The sequence below is a fragment of the Leuresthes tenuis genome, unplaced genomic scaffold, assembly GCF_036924035.1.
Source record: "Leuresthes tenuis unplaced genomic scaffold, fLeuTen1.0.hap1 SCAF_5, whole genome shotgun sequence".
Classification (NCBI taxonomy): Eukaryota; Metazoa; Chordata; class Actinopteri; order Atheriniformes; family Atherinopsidae; genus Leuresthes; species Leuresthes tenuis.
The window spans coordinates 4,709,461-4,733,603 of NW_027325359.1; the positions used below are offsets into that span (position 1 = coordinate 4,709,461).

The 24,143-nt window shown below is 39.3% G+C and overlaps 1 protein-coding gene across 1 annotated transcript; it reads right to left on the reverse strand.

The window, feature by feature from the left end:
* Positions 1 to 1,276: 1,276 nt before the first annotated feature.
* On the reverse strand, positions 1,277 to 23,636 carry pdhx (pyruvate dehydrogenase complex component X). The gene is made up of 11 exons (XM_072385539.1): positions 23,478 to 23,636; positions 20,595 to 20,678; positions 19,292 to 19,392; positions 14,320 to 14,528; positions 13,982 to 14,080; positions 9,212 to 9,389; positions 8,913 to 9,060; positions 6,672 to 6,730; positions 5,422 to 5,580; positions 2,985 to 3,049; positions 1,277 to 2,208 (listed from the first exon to the last, which is right to left on the reverse strand). The coding sequence occupies exons 1-11, from the start codon at positions 23,608 to 23,610 to the stop codon at positions 1,953 to 1,955; spliced, it is 1,491 nt and encodes a 496-aa protein (XP_072241640.1). The 5' UTR covers positions 23,611 to 23,636; the 3' UTR covers positions 1,277 to 1,952.
* Positions 23,637 to 24,143: the final 507 nt, after the last annotated feature.

The following is a 24,143-nucleotide window of genomic DNA, read 5'->3' on the forward strand; positions in this document are numbered from 1 at the left end:
TATTTCATGTGCTTTGACGAGAGCTCCTACAATCGTCCCAATCAGTTGTATCAATTTCTGCATTCAATTTGATCTCAGGTTGATCCGTGAAGGCCCCCCCATCTCTTCCTGGCAGATGGTGCACCGGCATGAATATATACAATACAGCGGTTGGATGATGAGCCAGGCATTAATATTCAATGAAGAGGAGATAACTTGAGATGAAGACAGACATTAGTTTGACTGAAGTGGAAGAAATTACCTAAAATGTGAACTATGGCTTCCAATGTGTTGAGATAAATATAGCTATTAAAACTAAATGACTTTTAGATACGACTACACTTTAATTCTGAATGAAAAACACTGGTTATGAAAGTACTGTCCATATTATGTTCATCAATTCTCAAACAATGTCAAAGCTTTCTCTCCACTTGTGTGGCGACTATGACTTAAGCTGTAGCATTAAAGGGCACTACTTTTGTCCTCTCCTCACTTTCTGTTTGAGAAGACCTGCTTTTACCTTAGTAACTCTCACTATAGAAAATAGAACAGTAGACATGCTGTAGAAAACAGCTGGTCTCTGCCAATTGCCTGAACCCCCCTCCACAACTCCCCCTTATGTACCCTTTCCTGTGTCTGTGTGCCTCAGTGTCTTATTCCACAGCAACCACAGAACAAAATGTCCTCGCTCAGTCACTGAAAAGTGGTAAAGTGTGCTAACAAGGGCAGTAACAGTGAGATAGTAAGGGAAGGATACTCTGAGTTACTAACAAGCAAGCTTTTCCACCAATGCCACATAATAATTAAGAGCGTTTTTGTACTACTGCTACCGGCATCATCCACAACTCACCTCAGACATTGTGTTCTGAGATTAAATGTAGAAATCAGTTATTGGACCAAAGTGAAACAAATTCTCTCACAAATGGTTTAAAGAACAGGATTTTTGCTATATCAAACAGCTTTAAACAGTATTCTGATTTTAGATCTTGCACTTTTAGCAATATGTCGTGTTTAAAATGGAAATCCAAACCTTCACCGTTTCTGTGGCTCATTATATGATATCTACACAGAGATGACATAATTATTTTATTTTGCATATCTGGGACACACACTCTGTCTGACATCCATTCTTTTTGACTGTCCACTGGGCCCAGTAAATAATCCTAACTGGCTTTCATGGGATAAACGTTACGCAATATGTTTTGGATTGCAATTCAATATAAAATGGCAGGTTCATCCTTTGTGATGTCACTAGTAGCTATTGCTTCATGAAATATCTTCGAATAAAACAACAATCTACAGGTTGAAAGTGTGTTTTATTGGCATCTAAAGACACCAAAACCAATGCGTTTTGTTTACACGTAGACTTGAAGGATTCGTTTTCAATGACATTTGTTTTTAATAAATTAAAACCTGTTAACACAAATGACTAAACTCTTAAAGTTAGCAACAACAGGTATTGGTTCATATGGATTTAACTATAATGGAAACTGCTTTGCCACTGATGTGCAGTAATAAATATCTGACAAATGTACATCAAGTGTTTTCACCATTTCCAGCTTTACTGCCAGTGACGACACTGAGGTGATGAAGTGGGATTTAACAATGGAATAATCACTTTATATACAATGCTAGTATAGTAGACAAACTGTCCTTTTTATAGTATTTGGGACTAATCTTACTATGCCACTTATGTTTTGTAGATACTTGGAATCGCTGCCAGCATTCTAATATTCTAGCAGAACCACTTCAACTCCATCACAAAGCCTGGCGATGATCAGTTAGAGAGAGGCCACAAACATAAGTGTACATTATTTACAACATGACCTTAAAGCCTTAGATAAGACATGAATGGTAATGAACTATTTAGGAGTTCTCTTGCTTGTGACAACATAAGCCAGGCTTTGTTATGTGGGTGTTTCTTTAACTCTTATTTATCTTTGTAATCACTCTCATGAAACCTTCTCTCTTTTTCAGGCGAGGGCCATGCGCTGCGGTTTTTCTAAGTTGGCACGGAATTTATCAAGAAACCGAGAGGCTAATTCATCATCCACTAGCCGACCATCACTGGACAATGTAACTGTCATCAGCTGCTGAGTGAGCAGGGTCTGGTCATCTTCGCTCAGTCGCAGCTCAGCTCTGGAGGTTCCAACTGCAAGGATACACGCCTGAGGTGGGTTGATCACGGCACTGAAGCCACTGATTCCAAACATCCCTAGGTTAGATATACTGGCACCAGGGTAAATGTGCAACAGAGGAAGGGATGACAGGAGAGAGAAGAAGCCACACACATCGCATTAGTAAAGCTCAGCAATAAAACACATGAAAAAAACTTTTATTAAGGACTGTGACTGAACAGAAACGCAGGGGATCTGATTTTCTGTGAACATATTTAATTCACTAAATAAGACACTAGAAGTCAAGATTGATACAGCAGCGTCAGCCTCTAAGAGTCTCACCATATTCCTGCATATTAAGTGCGTCTGACCCGAGGGCAGTATGCTGTTTACTTTAATGAGAGCTTTAGCTCAGAGGGATGAACAGAAACAAAAAAAAAAAAGGATGGGTGTGCACATATATCCTCAGGAGGACAAAGACAGCTGCATCTCCACAGGAGACTGACACAGAAACCCCATTTATGTGTAAATGACACCATTAATTCTAATGAGTTAAAATAAAGCCTCTTTCTCTTTTCTGCAATTGATGGCACACTAACTGATGATCCCTGTCGCCCAAAATCACATTTAGCTCAGGCTCACATGAAATGTAGAATATGCACAATATACAGTGAAACTGTACTCAAATGATAACAGATATGTTGTAATGTTACGGAGATGCAAAGGGCGATGTGAGAGAATCTGAGGTGTTGTTCCAACACACAAAAACGTGCAGGTTATTCAACTGAAAATTGAATAGACACAGTCCACACTAAGAACTGAAAATTAGAAAAGAACTTGTAGAATTTACAATCCCACAGCTTTCTCAACTCTGTGAGTCAGGTTTACCTGAATGAGCCTCCCTGGTACTCCTCAGGTAGAAGTTTCCCATCTCGAGCTTTCTGGGCCAGTGCCTGTGGAAGCATTTCAGATCACTTAAGCTTTGTTTCAGAGAAGAAAAGCACCGTGTACACGCAGACAAAATAGACAATAAACAAATGCACACATGTTGTATAATATGTTGCAGAGGTCATAAAAAAAGCCAAAAAAAAAAAGCTGAAATACATCTAAGACTTCCACCAAAGCGCCTTCTTTGACAGAATTAAAGGGGAACTCCGGTATTTTTAGACCTAGGTCTAGCTTTAAGGCATGAGAGCAAAGTGTTGACAACTGGATATTGAGTGCAAGTTCATTAGCAAAGCTTTGCGTCTTGTAATTTGCTTTTGAGTCACAATTCAAAATTGTGGGTGAAAGTACAACTGACAACACCCACAAATGACCCCGGTGTAGACTGCAGACAACCGCAAAAAAATAAAAATAAAAAAAAATTCAAACTTGTGCACCCGATTATTTTGTTTCCCCCTTTAAATCATAGAAGGTGTATGTTGTACAATCATTACACCCTGATGGAAGAACAATTCAAGTACATCATTAAAAGCCAAAAATGAACGGCAGCCATGCCCAGAATGAGCCAATGTAAACTTCTGACCACAACTGCAGTAGGAGCACAAGCAAACAAACACTTTACTGTCAGACAGGAACAATACAAATTATTAACAGCGTAGGTTCTAGTTTATGCTCGAGAAGCAGGAACAACAAAACTCAACCTTCACGTCAAATGATTCTTGTGATTCGATGAGCGTACATATTTATATCCACTGAGAACAGACATGATCCTACATAGTGTGATGACATGACTAACAGGCTCTTGTTAAATAAGTACTATCAAAGGTATCTTTTCCAAGTGACTGCTTTAAGTTAGACTGAAACTGCTGAATGGCTTCTGAATTGTTTTTACAACATAAACTTTTATTCTTATGGAAATTTATCGAAAGGTTAATGCAAGTACACAACCAACTCAAAGTTAAGAATGACTCAGAATAAGTCCCCTCTGCATCCCACACAGGTCCTAGAATGAAACAGACTTATTTCCACTCCATTAAATGAACTAACAAGCGGGGGCATCTCTGTGCTCGGGCTCGACCATTTAATGGAATTAAAATTGAGACCAATACAGAGTGAAAAACACACGATTCGCTGTTGAAGGCAAATGGCATAATAAATGCCTAATTGAACTGAAATGTGTGTCGTACAGCTGTAGTGTATGCGCACGCATATTACCCATATGACCCTTAATAAAACAGTTTGACATCTAGATTTAATCTAATACTGATTAGGATGTTGAAAGGTTTTTAAAATGTCGGAAAGAGCACAGAGTGGAGAAAAAAAGAGGATTAGCATACCATCTCAAATGTCAAACATGGCTGGGAAACATGAACATATTTTTTATTTAATTTTAATTTCATTTCATTTTTGAGATTGTGTCAGTACAAAAACTGCAGAAAAATTACATGTTGACGGCGAAATCAAGATGAGTTGTTGATGAGCAGGGAGCAACAAGTCAAACTTTGCCCCAAGCATTTATTTCTATAAAAAAAAAAAAGCTGACCAACTTTAGATCATGTTGAAAGCTCTGGTTTCTGCTATCATAAAATTCTGCTAAGCTTGATATCTTTTTATTTGGTACACTGGAATGTAAACTGTAAATGTCTTTAATCAATGTATCTTAGAGGGAAAGTAAGGAAATATGTTCTGCTATGATGTCCATACTTCGAATGAACTCAAACCCAGTGAGAACTGTTTAACTGTATTGACAAAATGTGACATTATGTTCAAAAGCACTCAACAAATTTGATTTTATCGCTTAAGCTTTGATGGAAACATGTTTTTGGAAATATGACTCAAAAGGTTGTGGCTAATTCAAACATCGTATGCAGAGACATGACAGCTGTTAGCGCGGGTGTTGAACATTGAAGAGTTTTACAAGGTGCAGGGTACATTTATAATCTTCTGCTTGAGGGTTTGATCCATTTGATCCAGTATTTTATCAGTGTTATCACTGCTTGTGTCTGTACAGGTGTATCAGAGTCTGAGCTTGAGCAAGAGAAAGAGCTGGCCATAGTTGCTAATATTCTGTATAATCTGTGCTCAGTAAAGGCTAAAACCTGCAACCAAACAACCTACTAAATCTATAAACTGTGCAGTTATACTCTGCTGGCATATTTTTTGTGTCATTTATTTTTTAGTTACCGTTTTAAATCAGTCTGCTTTCCTATGAGGATCACCTACAGTCCAGTCTTAATCTGTTCACGTGTACAAATCAATAGTTAACCCCAAGTGTGATATTCCAGAGGTAAAAGTCCTTACAAGAAGCTTTAAAGAACCTCTCACAAGCAGATGATCATATTTGACTGTCTTTTATCCGTTTTATTCTTGTGTTCTTTACCTTAGCATTAGCTGAGATCTCCTGCACTCCTTTGGTTGCTGCATCCCTGATGATTGGAGTGATGAGGCCCTTGTCGGTTGCCACAGCGACTGAGATATGGACTGAATCGAGAGCATGGGGTCCATCACCAGACCAAGTCACATTCACTTCTGGCATTTCCTGGGACAAACAAAATGAGAGGTCAGCCTAGGTCATGTCGGAAAGAGACGGCTCTTAGGTTGCAAGGCGTTTTAATGCAGTTTACGGGTGTGGAGAGACGCATTTAAGTGTGATGAAATATCAGCGGGGTCACCTGTCAGTTATAACAGTAAAGAACAAAATGAATGTGGGTTATCAAGAATGACCTCTGCTGCGATAGAGTCTCTGTCTTTGCTTTTTAACTTGAAAACATCTGTATGAAATTGCTGATGTATGACCAAAAAATGGAATCTGCCCTAAAAACTTTTTCCTTTTTTTAGAGACACCCTGTGCAGTTTGGACCGCTCGGGTGAAAGTACAGAGACTTTTACTAATTCTTTCACGATACAGTTTTGCAAGAGTGAATTTCACATCTACATCAAGTGCAGAAGCTCATCTAAAGAGGTATTTTGGTCATGTGGGACATCGTACTATCAGTAAAAACATGAAAACATGGTGCTTAAACAAGAGAGAGCCTTGTTTTGCTTTGGGAGTTGATGCTCACATTAAGACGGATATATGCATGTATGTTCCACATTCTTCACATTGATCATGCCACATGCACCAAACAGCCAAGATTATCAGCTGCTGCTTGGTCTTGGATACTTTTTTAGGCTGACAAATATTATTCGAAGCAAGTTCAATAATTCATGGAAAGGGATAAAAATAAGTTATCTGGTTTTATGCGCTGATGAAATACTGCTGAAACATTTCAGAGTGGAATAAGCAAATAACAGGAGCCCACTAATTTCAACACATTCCTCATCTCCAACAACAGTGTCTTCCTTAACAAAATTTGTTGAGAAAAAAATGGTGAAAAACTAAAGAAACAGATCTGAGATCATCATTCTGTTGTTTACACTGGGATTAAATGCTTAGGGTTTCCTAGCAAGTCATTTGCACAATGAACTACGATGTCTTTAAAGGCCTTAAAGATAGGACTTCCATAAGAAAAATTTAATTCAAAATTATATTAAAATGCAGAGGGTTAGACAATGAATAGACACAAATCTCAAAACAAAAAGGTTCAAAAGAGCAAATCACAGCAGAAGGAGATTCTGCACAATACTTACTTTAAGTGTCACAGCGGCTGCCTTGATAATGAAATCATTAACAGACACTTTGATTTGTTCTGAAAAGATAAAGACAACACACAAAAAAATCTGTTAGCTTGATTCACTCATTTTACTTTAATAAAAAAAAGAAGATTTTAAAAAAAAAAAGCATGGGGGGGGACTTATTCTGTACGAAACCTGCAGAGTATCGTCAGGCACAATGTGGCCTGCTAATGGGAACATTTCTGATTAAAATGAGTCATTAGAAAAAAAAAAACTGCTTACATTTGCCTCCAAATGCCATCAGGTAGAAACAAAGGATTCTGTATTTAATTAACAAGCATTGCACATTATTAATGTCTGCCTGTCTCTACAAGACTCGGGCACTTCCCTCTCTTTTCATGATACGAGTGAGGCAGGCAGGTTTGGACTGGTAACTGTTTGCTAACTTTTACTAGTGTCCAACAGTGTAGGACCAGACAGTTATGAACGCTGTGAGCAGGATGATTAATGAGCTAACCGTGAAATCGTTCTGCTCCTGAACAATGAGGGCCCACAAAAACAACCGCCGAGAGAACCCCTCAGTACACACACAGCCTCACTAATAGGTTTGGAATTGCTGTCCCATTTCCCCCATCACAGAGAAAGCACCCAGAGATTTACTGTTTGTTTGACACCGAGGAAAAGTTACGCTAAATGATGACAACTGCGCCATGGCGCGTAAACTGTAAACTAAAATGTTTAAAATGGGAAACTGACAAAGTCCATTGCTATATCAACGTGCTCAGACCAAGTGAGGGCTCACTTTCCTTCTCCTTTTTCTAACATAATGAGGAAAGCTACCGATCTGTGGACGTTGTGACGCAAAATGAATGTTCCTTTTTGTGGTTACATTGTTAGTCTCCCTTAACTTTCATCACATTCATTGTGATGTCGGTTGCTCAAGAAGCTGCAGTTTTGCAAGATAACTATTGTTAGAGATGGCTCTAAAGCAGAGAAAGTGTAAGAACTGCTCTCTGAGATGTGCAGAAACTGCTTCAGCCAGGTAATATTTCACACACTATTCAAGTTTTTGTCAGACTACCTCAATCTCTATAGTAGCTGCATGAAAAATCTACTGAGCCGTTTCTCTTTGCATTAAAGGTCACTGAGGGATGTATTTACCAAGGAGAAATGATAAATGACTGCAACAGAAGGGCAAACAGTCAAAACAATCTATCAGAACACTCATGACAGATCACAGCATTGAATGATAGCTGTTTCTGCTTCAAGAGACAAAACACAGTCACTCTGAGCTATCAAGAAACAAATAATGTTCCCAAGTGAAATGCAGCAAATTCCTCGAGACCCTTCTTTATTACATGATCGAGGCAGCTGGCTTTTCTACGTTTATAGCCAGCTCATCACCGGTAAATGCAAACGGGTCAATTTGCATGGGTGGGCGAATGCGGCAAATGTCATTATCACACGATGTGTGCAACATTCTCTATGAGCAAGCGTGGAATTGGAAATTTGTTGCGACTTTGCTTACTTGTTATGTAAGCAAATCTTTGTTATGCACATGCATGGCATACCACTTCCTGTAGATGTTGGAATTTTATTATGCCTCTCTGCATAAAGCCCTTGAGATGGATGATCTGTTTGTTTTGGGTTTTTTGGGGGGGAGTGAGGGGGGGTCCAGACAAACAGGACAACACAAAGTATAACAGTATTAAATGCTGATCTAGATGCTAATGGGCAACTTGCAAAAGTTCCTTTGGGATTTAAACTGTCAACTATATTTCAAATGCTTTTCTGCCTCTTTATGTAATCCCCGACTGGCTCTTTGACATTGAGTACAAGGCTCTGTGGGGATCATGCCATCTGTTGCAGACATAAGTGATTGCAGCAATCAGTGAAGACAAACATTAATATCTAAAAGGCCAAACATATTTTCAAAGCAATATAACATGTAGACATCAATTCCTCCTGTGACTTTTTTTCTTTTTCTTTTCATGTCTCTATGGGATGGAGATGTGTGTGTGTGTGTGTTGTTTTGAACCAGGGGAGCAGAACTACTCTGAAAGAGGACATGTACTTGAAGTTCTCTGAATGCAGTCATGTGAAACCCCTTGAAATCCACATCTTCATGGAAAATGTTACCTTCCAAACCTTACGATGAGACATTCACTTAAGGTCAGGATGCCAATACATGCATGACAACAATTGTGCAAGTGCATACATGCTAACCTTAAGGTTCAAGCTAATTTTTTTTTTTACCTTTGGCCAGATCTTTGCGGAGCTGCATGACTGCACCCATGTCACAGTCGATGGAGGCATACGCATGGGGGATAGTGGTCTTGGAGTGGGTTAGTCTTTGAGCAATCACACGACGGACATTTGAGGCTGGCACCTCTGTAAAAGTTCCCTGAACACAAGTGAAGGAAATCAGAGAAAACATTTTCGACAGGGAGAAAAGGGCCTTTTCAGATAGGGAACTAACATAGACGGAATAATAAGACTTAATTTTTTGTAAAAGCAGCAAGGTAAATGAAAGATCAAATGATTCAAGTGCTCACTGGTGTCCCTGGCTTCCCTGGTACAGACAGAGGAGGTATGTTAGGTCTGCTGCCTGGAGGTGGAGGGCGTGCTGCTGGAGTAGGGGCAGGACTCGGGACGGGGCTCGGGGCAGTAGGCGTGACCATGGCTGGTGCCGCTTTCCGGGCAGGGGAGATCTTTAAAAGATTTAATGCATCTCTGGAAAAGTAAAAACAAAAAGGAAATTAACTATTATCATCACTATTCTTTTACAATGTTATTTAGTGAGTTAAAGCGTAGTATAAGTGAGGAAAAAGGTGGTAGACGCCTGTGAATCCCAATGGCAGTCAACATGACTAATAATGTTCTCACAGTAGGTCAGATCTTAGACTATTGTTCATATATTCATGATGACTCATGATTTTACTGTAAAATTGTGCAGGATTTTTAGTTCCCAGTTCCACGCCTTTAAAAAGACAAACTACAGCACTGACAGTTCTAGCTAATGCTTCTTTATCATGCCATAATTCCATTTCAGAACACTTTTACTCTTACAACAAAGTGCTGTTCACTTGGTTCATATGTTTTAAAAAAAAAAAACAATCAAACATCACAGTGAAACCTAGTAGATTTTATACATGTACATGCTTACAAGAAGCCCTCTGCCAGCTGTTTCTGGTTTTATTTGCGTCAGCCTTGTAGAAAGGTAACTTCAGGTCATCCACAGGTGGATGGGTGTCATGAGAATCTTGCAGAGCTAACAAACACAATCAGGTGTGGCAGGATCTGGTGCCAGCAGCAGCAAGGGACAGGCTTATTCAAAACCTTGGTTTATTAATCCTTCCCATCTCTAAGTTGATAGAAAAAAAATTGCATGATGAAAAGTATTCCCAGATTCAAGAGTACCTCACATTTAACTTGTTTATTATTACCCCAAACTAACAGTTCTTAAGAGTTATTAAATCATTACTATTTTGATGAAGTCATATCAAATATCTAACATTGCCCTCATTGGACATTTCTCTGTGAAAGGGCTGTTGTTATATAAAAGGTTTTAGACAAAGTGAAACCATGAACTCATGACGGATCGCGCAGACAGCCAGACTGAGAACTGACAGACTCAAAATGTAGAAAAGAGAAGAAGATAGAAATGACTGTGCACTAAGAAATACACTCTGGATCTTTTGCTTTCACCTTTTGGTTTTTGGCTTTTTAGCTAAAGAGTCGGGCAGTGCATTTATAGGGTGCTAAAAGCTCTCTGGTTCCAGTCGAGTGCTCCGTGGTCCACCTTCCCCATATGTGCCAGTCTTTTGTCTCGACTAGCTGCCTTTGACTTTACCAAGCAGCAAAGAATGGTCCGGGCCCCTCAGCTAGGTTCTCCTTGTGCCTCTGTGAGCCGTGTCGTCTTTGTTTTTAACCTACTTTTTCATTTTAGCTTGACATCGTCTCCTTCCTTTTCCCTTACTGATATGAGTATTTGTTTGTAAAGGGACAGAGGAAACTTGCAAATCCCCCAGCTAAACTGAGACGACGACGACAGTGAAAGCTTTTTTTTTTTTTTTTAGCACCAATCCCACCACCAAAATAATATGAATACCGCATATACAAAGAGAGGAAGAAAAAAGGTTTCTGTTGTGGACTGAATTCAAGTCAATAGACTTTACGATGACACCACTGGTATCTTTTGTGTGGCTGGCCGGCTAGTGTCTCCGACATCGACCAGTTGCACCCCAAATGACAGCCAAGACAAAGAAGCGTCTGAAAGGGTACGGGGAGGTGCCTGGAATATTAAAAAGGGGCCACGGCAGCACAAAATCTGACACACAGATCTGCACAAAAACACATACTATATCTTCTACTCCCACCTGTTACAGTTTTGGATGGCAAAAACAAATAAAATCATTCAAAAGGAACATTTAAATAACCTCTTACAGTGGAAGTTGAAACCTATGTACAGGGGGGTTCAGGGTACATTATTGTACATTCACATTAAAACACTCGTGTAAACTTAAAGCCTTAGCCAACGTACAGCTCTGAAAATGTTCATGCCCCACTCTCAAAATTAAAGATTGTAATAACTAAGGACAAAAAGGACAAAAAAATAGGTTCGGCCCAACTCGTTCTAACCATTCTTAGAATGAAAAGAAGTGAGAAGTAGTGATTCATCCAGCACAAAGTACCATACAACCATCTCATTTCAATTAGGTTTTCTAGAAAACAAGTTACCATGCAGCAACTGTGCAATAGAAGCAAGGCATTCATGAATAAACAAGAAACACCAAACCAAACAAATAGAATTCGACGTGCTTTCAGTTTAAAGCACTTCTGTTTGGGAAATCAGATGCATGACAAACCGGCATTGCTACATGTCACTATAGACGAAACAGTTTATATTGAAGTAATATCAGCACTATAATGTTCTCTTTTTAGACAAACTAAACACATTTCAACAAGAGGTATGGCTTCAGGTACAAAAAACATTAATTTTCTCAAACAAGAGGGGTGAAAGATAAAGATGGAAATGTATATGTGTACTTTGCTGTTCTAAAGAAGTATGTCGTCAATTATATCTCAATAAGCTCATCTCTGCGACTTATGTCTTTCATCCCTGATAAAGAGGGGCACAGCAAGAGCAGAGGGAGGAATGAGAAGGGATGCCTTTTCCTTTCCTTTGTCAAAGGAAGGGAAAAGGGTCTGTCGTGCCACGTGACACACTCACCACATACAGTCAATCAGCTAAATCAATTAAACTGCTTTGTATGGTTTATCCAACGAAGTGGGGACATGAATCATTTTGCTGCCTACAATATTCACGATTGATCAGAACAAAGTTTACATCTAAAAAAATGTAGAGTTTAAGGCAAGTAATTAATTCTCCCTGCGGTAACGCGTTCCATCTGTTTACTGGTCATTTAAGCTGTTGAAAGTGTTGAAGCATTTACAAAGAGAAATTAAATGGGTGTATCAACTGGCAACTACAGTTGCAGTTTCACACAAAGTTCCTACTCATCTGAAATGAGTAACTGTGTTAATATCTATGAATGAGTGGAAACGTGCATGCAGGCAGAAACTGTAACAAGCATGCACAAACAGTGCACAAACCGTGAATTCCCTGGGGGAAACACATGGGCTCAATCACAAATTCTACGGACAAAAGACTTGGCCAGAGCAAAGAGTGGAAATAGCGCTGTTTGCCATCTCATAAGCAACTCCTCTAGAAAATGAAGACATTTTCAGGACTGAAGCAAGGCAGTGCTTAGTTTTGAGAGGAAACTAATGTGTTTCTTTCATTCTCTTTGTGTCCACTGTCTTATCTCCTTCCCCTGTTTTCTCTTAGCATCAGCCTTTTCTTTGTAGAAGCAGACTGCTTAACTAGCTAGCTGAAATGTAAATTAATTGGGTGGGGAGCTATTCATGCAAATCTTGAGTTTAACAGGGCTTAAAGCGAGGTGTCTTTAGGTGCAACTATGTCAAGTCAGGGGAATACGCAGTAATTAAAATTACATTACAAACATAGAAATTAAGCTTCAAAGCCTATTAATCACGTTGCTCCCCATTAGGCATTCAGGACACTCATTGTTATTAACCTGGACAACTGCTTTTACAATTACTGCACAATTTCTATTTGAACATTTGTAAATTTTGTCAATAAGGGGTAAATACATAGCACTGGTAACTGAGTCATAAATGATGTTAAACTGGTAAAATCGGTGGTCACATGAGCCTTTCTAGCAGAAATAAATGTGCAGTGTTAATGTATTCAAAGATATTGTGATGATTCCATAAATCCAGTTACATCAACAAGTTACACAAGAAGAGAAATGCTTTGCTGAGTTCCCAGTAATTATTCCTCTTAAGCTACGTGTGCATGTCTCTTCTGCCAACATATGCACCAAAGAGAATATGGTCTGCGTTTCTATGGTCACCAGTGGGTCCTAGAGACTGGGTTGCTATGGTGACAGAAGTTCTTTAATGAGATTCCCCAGCAGGCAGCTAGGTGGGTAACAAGAGCATTCAATCAGGTCCCTTCGGTGACGGCAGGTAGCTGTGTGAAGTCACCATTTAACCAGAATAAAACACAGAAACTCTTAACCACCTTCTTTTCACTTATCCAGTCTCTCACATTTTTTTTTGTCCACACTGCCTAAAGTGTAAGAATGACGCGCTTTGCTCTGACTGACATGTCTCCGGTTTGCAGTCTTCAGCCGAAACGTCACTTCCTCTTCAAACAAACAAATCACAGCCCTGGTGTGAAACAGATTTGCCACCTTGAATTTGTGATTTGTGTGGTTTATCATCTCATTAAAAAAATGGTAAAAACTAAAGATTAGCCACTGAAATAATCATCTCTCATCCAAGACTTGTCAGAGATAACTCTCAACTGACCTTGAATTCGGAGTACAGATTTTTAAAAATTGGGAAAAAACTTTGTACCATCGTAGAAATGGCCTGACTCGGCAAGGCTCAAAAACTGCCAAATTTCATGAAACTCGGTGAAGAGCTGAAGCATGATCAAAGTAAGAATGCATTCAACTTTGATGGCAAAATTGATCACTTTTGATCAACTGTGAGACAGCAGCCGTGAAAGGGAACTGCTCTCTATCAACACACCAAAGAGATTTTTTTCTACATTATATTTGACTTAATCAAGTAACAGAGAGGTTCAGAATCATATGATCACCTTAACTCTAAATAAACTTATACAACACGTGTGTACTTGCATGCAAGGTAATTTTAATGGGTCTTAATGGGTTAAACAGGACACACCTTGCATGTGGTAAGTCTGAAAGTTACAGAATTCCAAAACTCACTCCTTAGTGATGAGTCCTCTTGGTCCAGTGGGTGTGGCCAATTTTGGGTTAATGCCATGGGTGTCCAAAATGTGTCTTGCTGCTGGACTCAGACGTAACCTGGACAAGAGTGCAGTGCAGTTCTATATTTAAGTTTTAAAGACAAATTTATCAATGACTCTGAAAGATGAATTCCCAAAAGTCCAGTACTGGCTGTGCAGTGAACTGAAAAGTTCCCGATCTGACCAGTGGTTTCCATGAACTTTGGAAAGGTTCATGGAAACCACTGTAAGCCTGGTAACCATATCTTTTAAAAGATTGATTAGAACAGCTCAGAAGATTAGAAAAGCGACACTCACGGTCCTGATGTAACTGGTTTTGGTGGAGCAGATGGAGATTGTGCAGCAGGGGCCATAACCGAGACAGAGGCCTCATGTGCAGCAGGTGGTGCTGCGGATGGTGGTGCAGACTCTGGAGAGGGGATCTCAACCTGCTTCCAGTCCTGCCCTTCCTCCACCATGAGGGCGATGAGGGTGCCGAGACGCACACTGCGACTGCCCTCCTCCATCTGGAAAGAGGGTGAGAGAGGCACTTACACGGTAAGAAGTGTCAGTCGCTTTATAATTGCGACTCTTATGGCCAGCTTGTGGTAAATGACAAGGGGAGGTGCTACCGAAGTCAATTATTCTCCCAATCATCACTGGCCAAATCATTTTACAGCCATAATTAAAGAGCTACTTGAAAAATTAAACAGTGCCCTCAATGACATCATTCCATTTTTCCTATCGCTTGTGAAAAACCTAGTTACACTTTAATAAGCTCTTGGAGTGCAGTGCACAATTTTTTATACTGTCAACCATAGATTCCATCTTGATACAGAGTAATCCCAACTCAATGCAAGCAATTTGCTATCCTCCCCAAGCTGCGCGAGGTGTTGTCCTTAACATACAGATCAGACTAATTGAAAGGTCGAACAGAACACAAGAGGGTTTGGCAGCTGCACATTTCCCCTTAGTGGGCAGATTCTTTAAGGTGTGGCTCAATATGACAAGGGCTGAGGGATAAAAAGGAGGAAATGACTAACAACTAACTGTTGTTACAAACTAAGGAATGTTTGGAAAAACCAAACTCAGATCATATGCACCCCTTCTTCTGGGAAGCTTGTGAAATCAGAAACAGAAGTCCAATAATCATATTCACCAAACTGGAAAGGAAAAAAAAAGCAGAATGAGATCAACTGTGTACACTAGTGGAGGCATTTATTCTTATTCTGTGCTAGTTTAGTTCAGTTCAAAGTATACCTGTCCAGCAGCACAGTTAGAGAGATAATTAACAAAGTGTCAAATGAATTTGCATAAACAGTCAAAATGCCACTAAACCCGGATAAAAAAATTTAAAAAATTTAAAAAAGAAACAGATTGGTGATAAAGCCTTGAAATAAATCCCTCTGACATGCAGGTAATGAAATGCATCTGTTTAACCTTATTTGATTGTTTCTGCTATAAATAAGAATGCCATATATGCTTTTTTTGTACCTGTTTGTGGATTGTATAGCCCAACTTGTTTTTCATGTTTAGCATCACTACAGCATCTGCTCGGGACTGCAGAAGCTGATGGATGAGGGTGAGTATAAGGGCCTCTCAGGGATACCCAGTACCCATTTCCACATAGATCTCTCAGAAATCTGAGTAGAGATGCAATGTGCTTCCCACAATGACTGCGGGACACAACCACCTTTGCGATATGTGAAAATTTAACAGCCACATAAGATAAGAAGAAGAAGCAGCTAATGCATTTTAACTGTTAAGCCCATTAATTTGCCTGATTATATTCAAATGTCATATATGTACTACTAAATAACTTAATTAATGGTTATAATTGTGGTTATTCAAAAGGCATATTTCAACCCACTTTTGATTGATGAATGCGTGTTTTGTTTGACTAATCTGTTAGGAAAATAAATTTGCAAGTGATGAGTGACTGACAGTCTGACAGAATGCTGCTTTCAACAACTGCTAATTAGCCCATTAATTAAACGCATTTCCCAGCACTTTCCAGAACGTCCTGTATCATTTGTACCTCTCAACTTCTCTAACTTCCAGGGTCCATCGATGCAAATCATGTCTTGCGAAACATTTAGCCCACTTGTGTTATATTTAAGATTAGAGTAAGTATAAGAGTAAGCAGACAGCTGGAGTTGAAAATTACTGATAATGGAACACTGCCCTTTAAAAGGAAAGTGCCCTTGACACAAAAGCAGAAATTGCAAAACCATGGCATGATACACACCGTATTTTAAAACACACTTCCCATCCCATAGCCCAAAAGTGGTTTCCTGTGAACCACTGTCACAACACTTGGGTGGAACTCACAGTAAAACCACATGCACAGTGTGCAGCATGCATCATGGGTAGCTGCATAAACAGATGGCTGCATACTCAGCGGTGGTGTGGGGCTCAACACTGCCATCATATGGTTACAGATGACATGTAAACCTATGGGAAGTGTAAATTGTGTTCACCCTGCAATCTTTGTTTCAAACTAGGTCTGTCCATGATGCACTTGTGCCCACACAGATGCTGCTGTCAGTGAAGATAAATGGGTTGCATAAATAGTCTCCACAGTGAATATGTTAATCTATAGACATTTAATGTTCTTTATGTCAGAACTCAAGTCATAATTTCGAATTAACTGATCATTTTGTTACAATGTGAATCGTTTGCATTCAAAACAAACAAACCTAAATTATCTTTTTCTTACTTTGGAACTATATTTACACTACATTGTTCAATGAGAAACGATGACCACTTCTGAATAAATGACTGGGTGTTGCCTCATATTGAAATTATTGTCCTTTAAGAAAGACAGCTGATCCATGACAGGTTGGTCCATAGCATTTTCTATGTGGAAACATCTTCACCATGAAAAAAAAAAAAGTGTCTCAGATGAAGAAGCTCTCAACAAGACGGATTGTATTACAAAAATCACAGCAGACCAACTACAAGGTTAACAGTCATCTTATAGAAATACAAGCCCAATGGAATGTTCAAAAGGTCAGTGACCGCATACTTCACCTTAACAGTTCTTAACATTCTGGTGAAGTCTTAGCAATACCTGAATAGATTTGCATTCCTTAAACAAAATTGTGTCATATTGACTAATTATTTAGCACATCGTGTTCAGCATAGCTAACGCGTGGTAGCAGGTGCACAGAAAGCTCAGTTGAACAGTCTGACTGAATTGCATCTGAACAGGCTGTTTTCTATGAGGGAAGAGGGATTTTAGACTAGACATACACACAAATTCTGTGGAAAGACACAAGAGACTGTGTGAGACGAGGTTTGGCTCTGATTAGTAGAGCATGACAGATATTGCAGAAACGGGACTGCAGATCCATTCCTCGTGTTAGCAGCAACAGCCTGCAGCTTTGATGGAATCTCCCAGACATGAAATATCTAGGACCCACAACACAAACTGGAGCTGGCAAATCAACCCATTCTTTTTTGGGAAGCCATTGCCTGCCATTTCTCCTTTTTCTTTCCAACATTTTACATTTCTCATCTTTGTTTAAAAAGCCTTAAGTCTGTATTCTGGCATGTTTGTCGCCTGACACAAGAACTCATAATAACTTATAATAACAACTGACTTAGAGGACAAATAACAGATGTTTTAAATTGACTGCTTGGATAACAATATATTGAGGCTGTTAATATAAGGGTAGTAGTACAGACTATGATTCTTATCAATCATCTACTACTAAATAAATAAATACCTGTAAACACAGAAGAACACTATGGATCTCTGAATTTAAAATGTATGTATTTCCCTCAGGTAAATGACTGACTGTACTGTGGTCAGATCTTCAGATGGTCAGATCCTTAAGTTAGGGTAGAGTGAAGCAACAAGAGTAAAATTAGATCTAGAAATCTGTCCTCATGGTGCTAGAATTTCTACTACTAGCATCCATATCACAAAATGAGCAGAATCTAGCCCCTGGTCTTACCACTAACGACCATAGCTGGAAAAAGTGAGGTTGCCAAAGTAGTTCTACACCCCCACAAATAACCCCTTTGGAGCTCAGGCTCAATGTCTACTGCAGCATGTCAAGGTATTTCACCACAGGCAATTATTTATACTAACCTCTACACTAGAGTTTGCTTCTTGGAGACCAATGATGATATTGCTAAGGGCTAATGTGCTCTGGTCCATACAATGCGGTTGCTATATTTGTCGTGCCAAATTTGCCAATATCCACTATTTCTTTCCAGTTAATACATATACTCTGTGTAACAGCAAGAAAGAGAGTACTGAGGGCTTATCTAATGTAAACTATCTTTCTCTCCCAGCTGAAGCCCCTGCCCCCAATTCTTGGGTGGTTGCTATGGAAACTACATCATCCCCACAGTCGCTAAGACAGGGATGGAGCACAAGAATGTGAAAAAAAACTGGAAGCCGGTGAAGTGAGAGCCATGAAAAGCAGAAACATACCTATGGTTTCAAAATGAAAAGAGTGCACAGTACACTCCTAAATGAAAATGTACATGATGTGCATTTGCTGTTGTAAAATGGCTTTCTTGACTGGTTTCTAGCAGTGTACAACGATTTCATAAACAGGAACGTTGCCTTATTAAACGCTGAACCAGTCGAACATCACCGCAGAATGAGCACATCCAAAATTATAAGACTAGAGAACATGTAGTATGATTAGGCGAAGTATTCCCTGTGACACTGAAGAAGTGGTTAACACTTCTGTGCATGCAAATGCCAAAACACTTTATTTTGCTTAAATTAAAAGGAAATGATGACCTTGATTTCCTCCTTTTTTACATCCTGTAAATTGGTAACGGTTAGGCAAAAGTTAGAAAATTTTCATCTTTGTATTCAGGGGGACAAACAAGGTGGAGTCCTGATGGATGACAGCTGATTGCTCAGGCGTTGGCAGTTTATCAAAAATTCAAACAAACAAGCAAACAGCACACTGGGGGGATGGAAAGAAAGAAATATTTGTCAGTGATGATGCCACATCAAAGCTTTGCTGTCTCCGTTTGGAAAAGCAGATTTAACAAGTGTACCCAATTAGCATAGACAACGAAATAAACCCTTTAGGGCCTTAACAGGAGGATATCCTTTGTGAATATGACGAGATTCCAAACCCTAACTACACCACCTTAGCAGAAATCTCACAGCATCTGAACATGCACAACCTTCTGGTATAATAGGTTACGTAACAAAATCTATTGCCAGGGCTCAAGTTTGGCTTTTGATTGCAAATAGACTTCATTTTCTAACCATCTCCTAGATAATATGCCTTCATATTTTTTGCTAACTTACCAGTATCTTTGCCAAGACACCATCCTCATTAGATTCCATGGTCACGACAGCCTTGTCGGTCTCAATCTCACAAAGGGCATCGCCTGCTGCCACTGCCTCGCCTGCAGAGGAAAAGAATCAGATCCGAAATGCGTTCAAATAGGATTAAGGTGCATTTGGCAATCATACAGTTCACTGCAAAAACAACATTTTCATTATCAAAGGCTATATTATTCATCTTTACTATGACTGCAAGTACAGAAATCAAGTCAAAAAGTTCCATAATGCAATGAAGACCAGGCACAGAAGGAATGAATCCATATGAAGAAGCAAAGAGAAGGGGATGTACAGGGTTATAGAGCTGTGACCTCTGGTCACATTTCTTTTGATTTAAATAGTTGTTAGGGTACATCACTTCGATATGTAGCAAAGGCTCATAAAACATAAGGGTCGCGTGATGATAAAGGCAAAACAATGTCTTACAAACAATAATTAAGAACTACTTAATAATAATAATAATTATTAAGGACAACTTCGTAGTGTTTCATTGTAGGATACTGATGATGTATAAAGCAGGTAAAATGAAGAACACAGGGTGTATGAAAGGAAAGTGAAGGGGAATAGGTGGGGGAGGGTTGAAGGATCAGAGGGAGTATTGACTTTGGAAGCGCCATGGGATCAAGCATTGATTGGATTTGTATGAGGCTTTATGACTCCAGGGGTGAGGTGTGATGTGCAGTATCAGAGAGTCTTGAGTCAGCCTCTTTAGAATGCAGTCGATATATACACAGATTTAAAATAAAGTTAAAGGGAAGATGCCGCTGTCCTCTTAATCTTAATTCATGAAGCTGAAATAATGTCACTGTAGACTAAATATATTCCATCTCTTTTTTTTTATGTCAAAGTTGTTTACCAAGAGAGTTCACCTGGATGTGGCACATGGCAACAACAGAACAGCCAATCAGAATTCAGCATGCTCCCTTCCTGATGAATGAGAGTGTGGCTGAAGCACCTGGCTGAGCAGAGTTGCTAAGCAGTGTTGCTGGATCCTTGAGCCAATTTGCCACCAAGGCCCTGAGGTGCTCTGCTGCTCTTACAATATGTCTTAAAAATAAATGCAATGTCATTGTGAATTATATTTGCTAAAATTGCAAGGAAGCATTCAAAGTTTGGTATTGGTATCAAGGAGAAACTGCATGAGGACTGTTTCTTTGAAAAGCCAACTGTAATACATGGAACACAGAGAGGTTTGCCTGGTAAGAAATAACAGAAAATCCAGTAGAAAACTGTGCTGATAACACATTTTGTTATGCATTTCATTTACCTTCCTTCTTCAGCCATTTGACTATGTTTCCTTCCTCCATGGTGGGGGAGAGAGCTGGCATTTCCACTTTGAGTGGGCTGGCACCTAGTGGATGGAAAGAAAACAACTTGAGCGAAGATGGTAAGAACGACAAGACTTAAAAGTAAAATGAGGTTTCGGGCCTTTCAACTTCTTTAACTATACTATGTAGATGAACTACATAAATTAAAGTAAAATAAAAATGACAAGCCCAGAAAAAGCAGTGATTGGCTACGGCAGGAGCTCAGGGGGTTAACATGATCATCTCATAGCAGCAAAGCCACTGTGATAGAAGTGTGCTCGCAGCAGGATACCCATGTAAATAAGATCCCAACTGACGCTGTACCAGAGGCTGTCATACACTTACAGGCCTTTCAGCCACCATGAAAGCAACCCATGGTCACCCACTGTAGTCAGCCAGAAGCTCTGCTAGCTCTCAGTACTGTGATGAGCACCGAAGGCTTTTCTCATTTCTCTGAATAATGCCTCTTTGTCCTCTCTTTTCCTCTCCTTTGTCTGTCAACACGTGACCTAGAAGTTGCTCTCAGCAAAACTTCACAAAATACGTTGCGACTCTTAAAATGCGTCTGCAAGAATGAGGTGTGAAAAGAGAGGATGCTTACCAAGGAGGTTCAGCGTGGATGTGTAGGAGCATCTCTAGTTTTTCTGAGATCCCTGACATATAAAAGGGGTGTGACACATCATCCCAAGGATGTATGTAAATGGAAGAATTCTTGACATTGTCGCAAACATTGCAAATACCCAACTGAAAGAGATCATATAAAACAGTGGTAGGGTGTACAAACTAAATAAATAAAGTGATTCAGCTGCCCTGTGTCATTTTAATTGATGCTGGTTCAAATTATGGCTCCACTCGCCTCTCAGGTGGGAGGCAAGACTTGAGAGAGGAATCGAGAATGTGCAAATTGGGTATCAATGCTGCTAGAGAAAAGCACTCATACAAGATGCACCACTGCTTCCCCAAAAAGTAATGCTGTACTTAAAAGAACGCCCAGGTTTGTTGCTCTGACACTGCACAACTTGAAAAGGAATTGCACTATGTTTGACTGTTGTTTATGTAAAATGACCTGTAGGAATGTTTTGAACACATCAAAGAAGAACAAAAGCAAAATTAAGACATTTTTTTAATAAGATGCTGCTTTTACAGGCAGCGTTCTTCAATGTTCTTCAGATTCACCAAATAAAATATCTGATACAAAAGTAAGAAAAGAGGAAAACAGCCTTTTTCAAAGCAGAGAGTTAACTCAGGCTTAAAACACTGCGTTAAAATACGTAAAAACATACAAAATACAATTTTTAAAAAAGGCAAAAACTTAATGGAACTAATCCATGAATAATTTATCTGAACGTGTAGTTTTGAGTTGTGTTACTTTGTGTTGCAGGACCAGCAGCCTTTGCTTGTTATTTGTTTGCATATTAATGTGTCTCTGTCGTCCATGTTAGGTACTGCTGCCATCTGCTGGATAGTTAGTAATGTTGCAAAGAGTGAGCATATACAAATGATATTTGTAGTATTTTTTTCCTATTCATTTTTGTAATCAATGAAGGATGCCAACGACTGCTAAACATGATCATTCTTTAACATATACAGTATAGATTTGAGTTTTACTCTTTTGTCATTTATCTGTCTGAAATTGGAGTGTTGTTGTGGCTTTAAGCAGGATTCATAACATCACAGCTACGTTTCAAAGACAACCTGTAGTCTGAATATCAGAACTTGCAAACAGACAGAATTGTGTGGAAATATTTGACAAAGATCCATTTCTGTTTAAATCTACTTCAATTTGATACACAAAAAAATGTCTTTTAAGCATGAGATAATTAAACCCACGCTTGAGCAAATACAATCCTGGGTGGTTACTGGTTTGCTGTCTGCCTCTTTTGGAAAGCCTAAAAAATATTGACACAATGTGTGCGTGTCACTCCATGGTTGAAACGCAAAAGCGTACACATGCCAAATCGGGTCATATTGGGTTTGGAGAACCCTCGCTCTCGTGTTGGAGCATGTCAGCTTGAAAGAGACCACTCGCATCAGGGTGGTCATGAATCATCATGGAGTACAGGTGATAATTCAAAACAACTTTGTTTTGATGTAAAGTAAGTGACACTCCTCTGAGGGAACGACTGCATCATATCAAATCATGGAAATAAATACCCCACACACCATCAGAGCCCATAGATTAGACCAACTAATGACATCCCTCAATTATGTGCATAGCAATGAGATATCATAATTTTTAACATCTCTTTAACACTGTGCCTGTGGCTTTTCAACACTATGCATTAACGTATGTTATGAGAGGGGAAATGCACTGTAATTATAGTCGAATATAGCAAACTATGTTATTGTTCACAGAGTTTATCTGTCGGGATCGCCACTTTTATTTAACTAAAGCCGTATTGAGAACATGTAGCATGTAGCATTCAGCTGACATGTTCACAGAGGTAACAATTAGAGATTTAGGAAGTATTGTTCAAACTGCTGCTGCGAGTATGGGACACCACAGAGATGTTCGCTCATGACTGAAAGACACAATAAAGTGAAATACACGCAGAGCTAAATAACTGTCAGAGGTGATTACAAATTACTCTGTGAGTAACACAAGCGGAGTTTGACTTAGCTTGTGGCAGAAGTAACCCATTTTCATTTCACATAATCAAACTGTGCAGTTTATGGTCACACCAGCGCCTCCAATTTGAAAACATAATCATCCAACTATCACGCATCAAAACGATTACAAAGTAACACAACTAACGGAAAATGTAAATGACGATAGCAAATGTCAGCGGTTGTTAGCTCAGAAAGGACAACGGCTATCTCCATGTTTGTCACCCGACACTTACCGAGCATCCATGACTGAAAGAAGTGTCTGACACGGTCCTGGCAAGGGTGTGTTGCCCGGGTAAATTTGTTCAAATTAGACAATCTGAGCCCAAATAAAATTCCTTGACGACCCAGACGCAAGGAGACCGCCATGTTGTCGTCCTTCGTCTGTAAGACGCGTCCAAACAGATGCCTGACGGTAAAACCGAGGATGGGGGAAGAAGAGCGTAATGTCCTACATAATTTTTTTTCTGAGGACAGATTTGAAGTATAGAACATTTTCGTAATTATACTATGAGCTATATTAACTTATATTGTGACTAAAGATAAATGATTAATTTAGTTCTATTTAGGCGAGTAGGCAAAAATAGAAACACCCTATATTTGCCCTGCGAGGGCCTTAATTTTTTTTCCTGATGTAAGCTTTATTGAAAAAACCTGCTGGCTTTATTTAACAAATGTGAATTACACTTCTTTCTGGACCACATGAAGACATACATAACAGTAGCGGGGATGTAAAAAAAAAAGAAAAAACAATAATTAAAACAATAAAGAAATTTAAGGAGATCAAGGGATTATTGGTAATTGTTCTGATTTGCCTTTATTTATTTATTTGGCATGTTAGGATAAAAATGACCCCCCACCCTGACACTCCAAAATAATAAAAGTGTCAGATATGTACCACA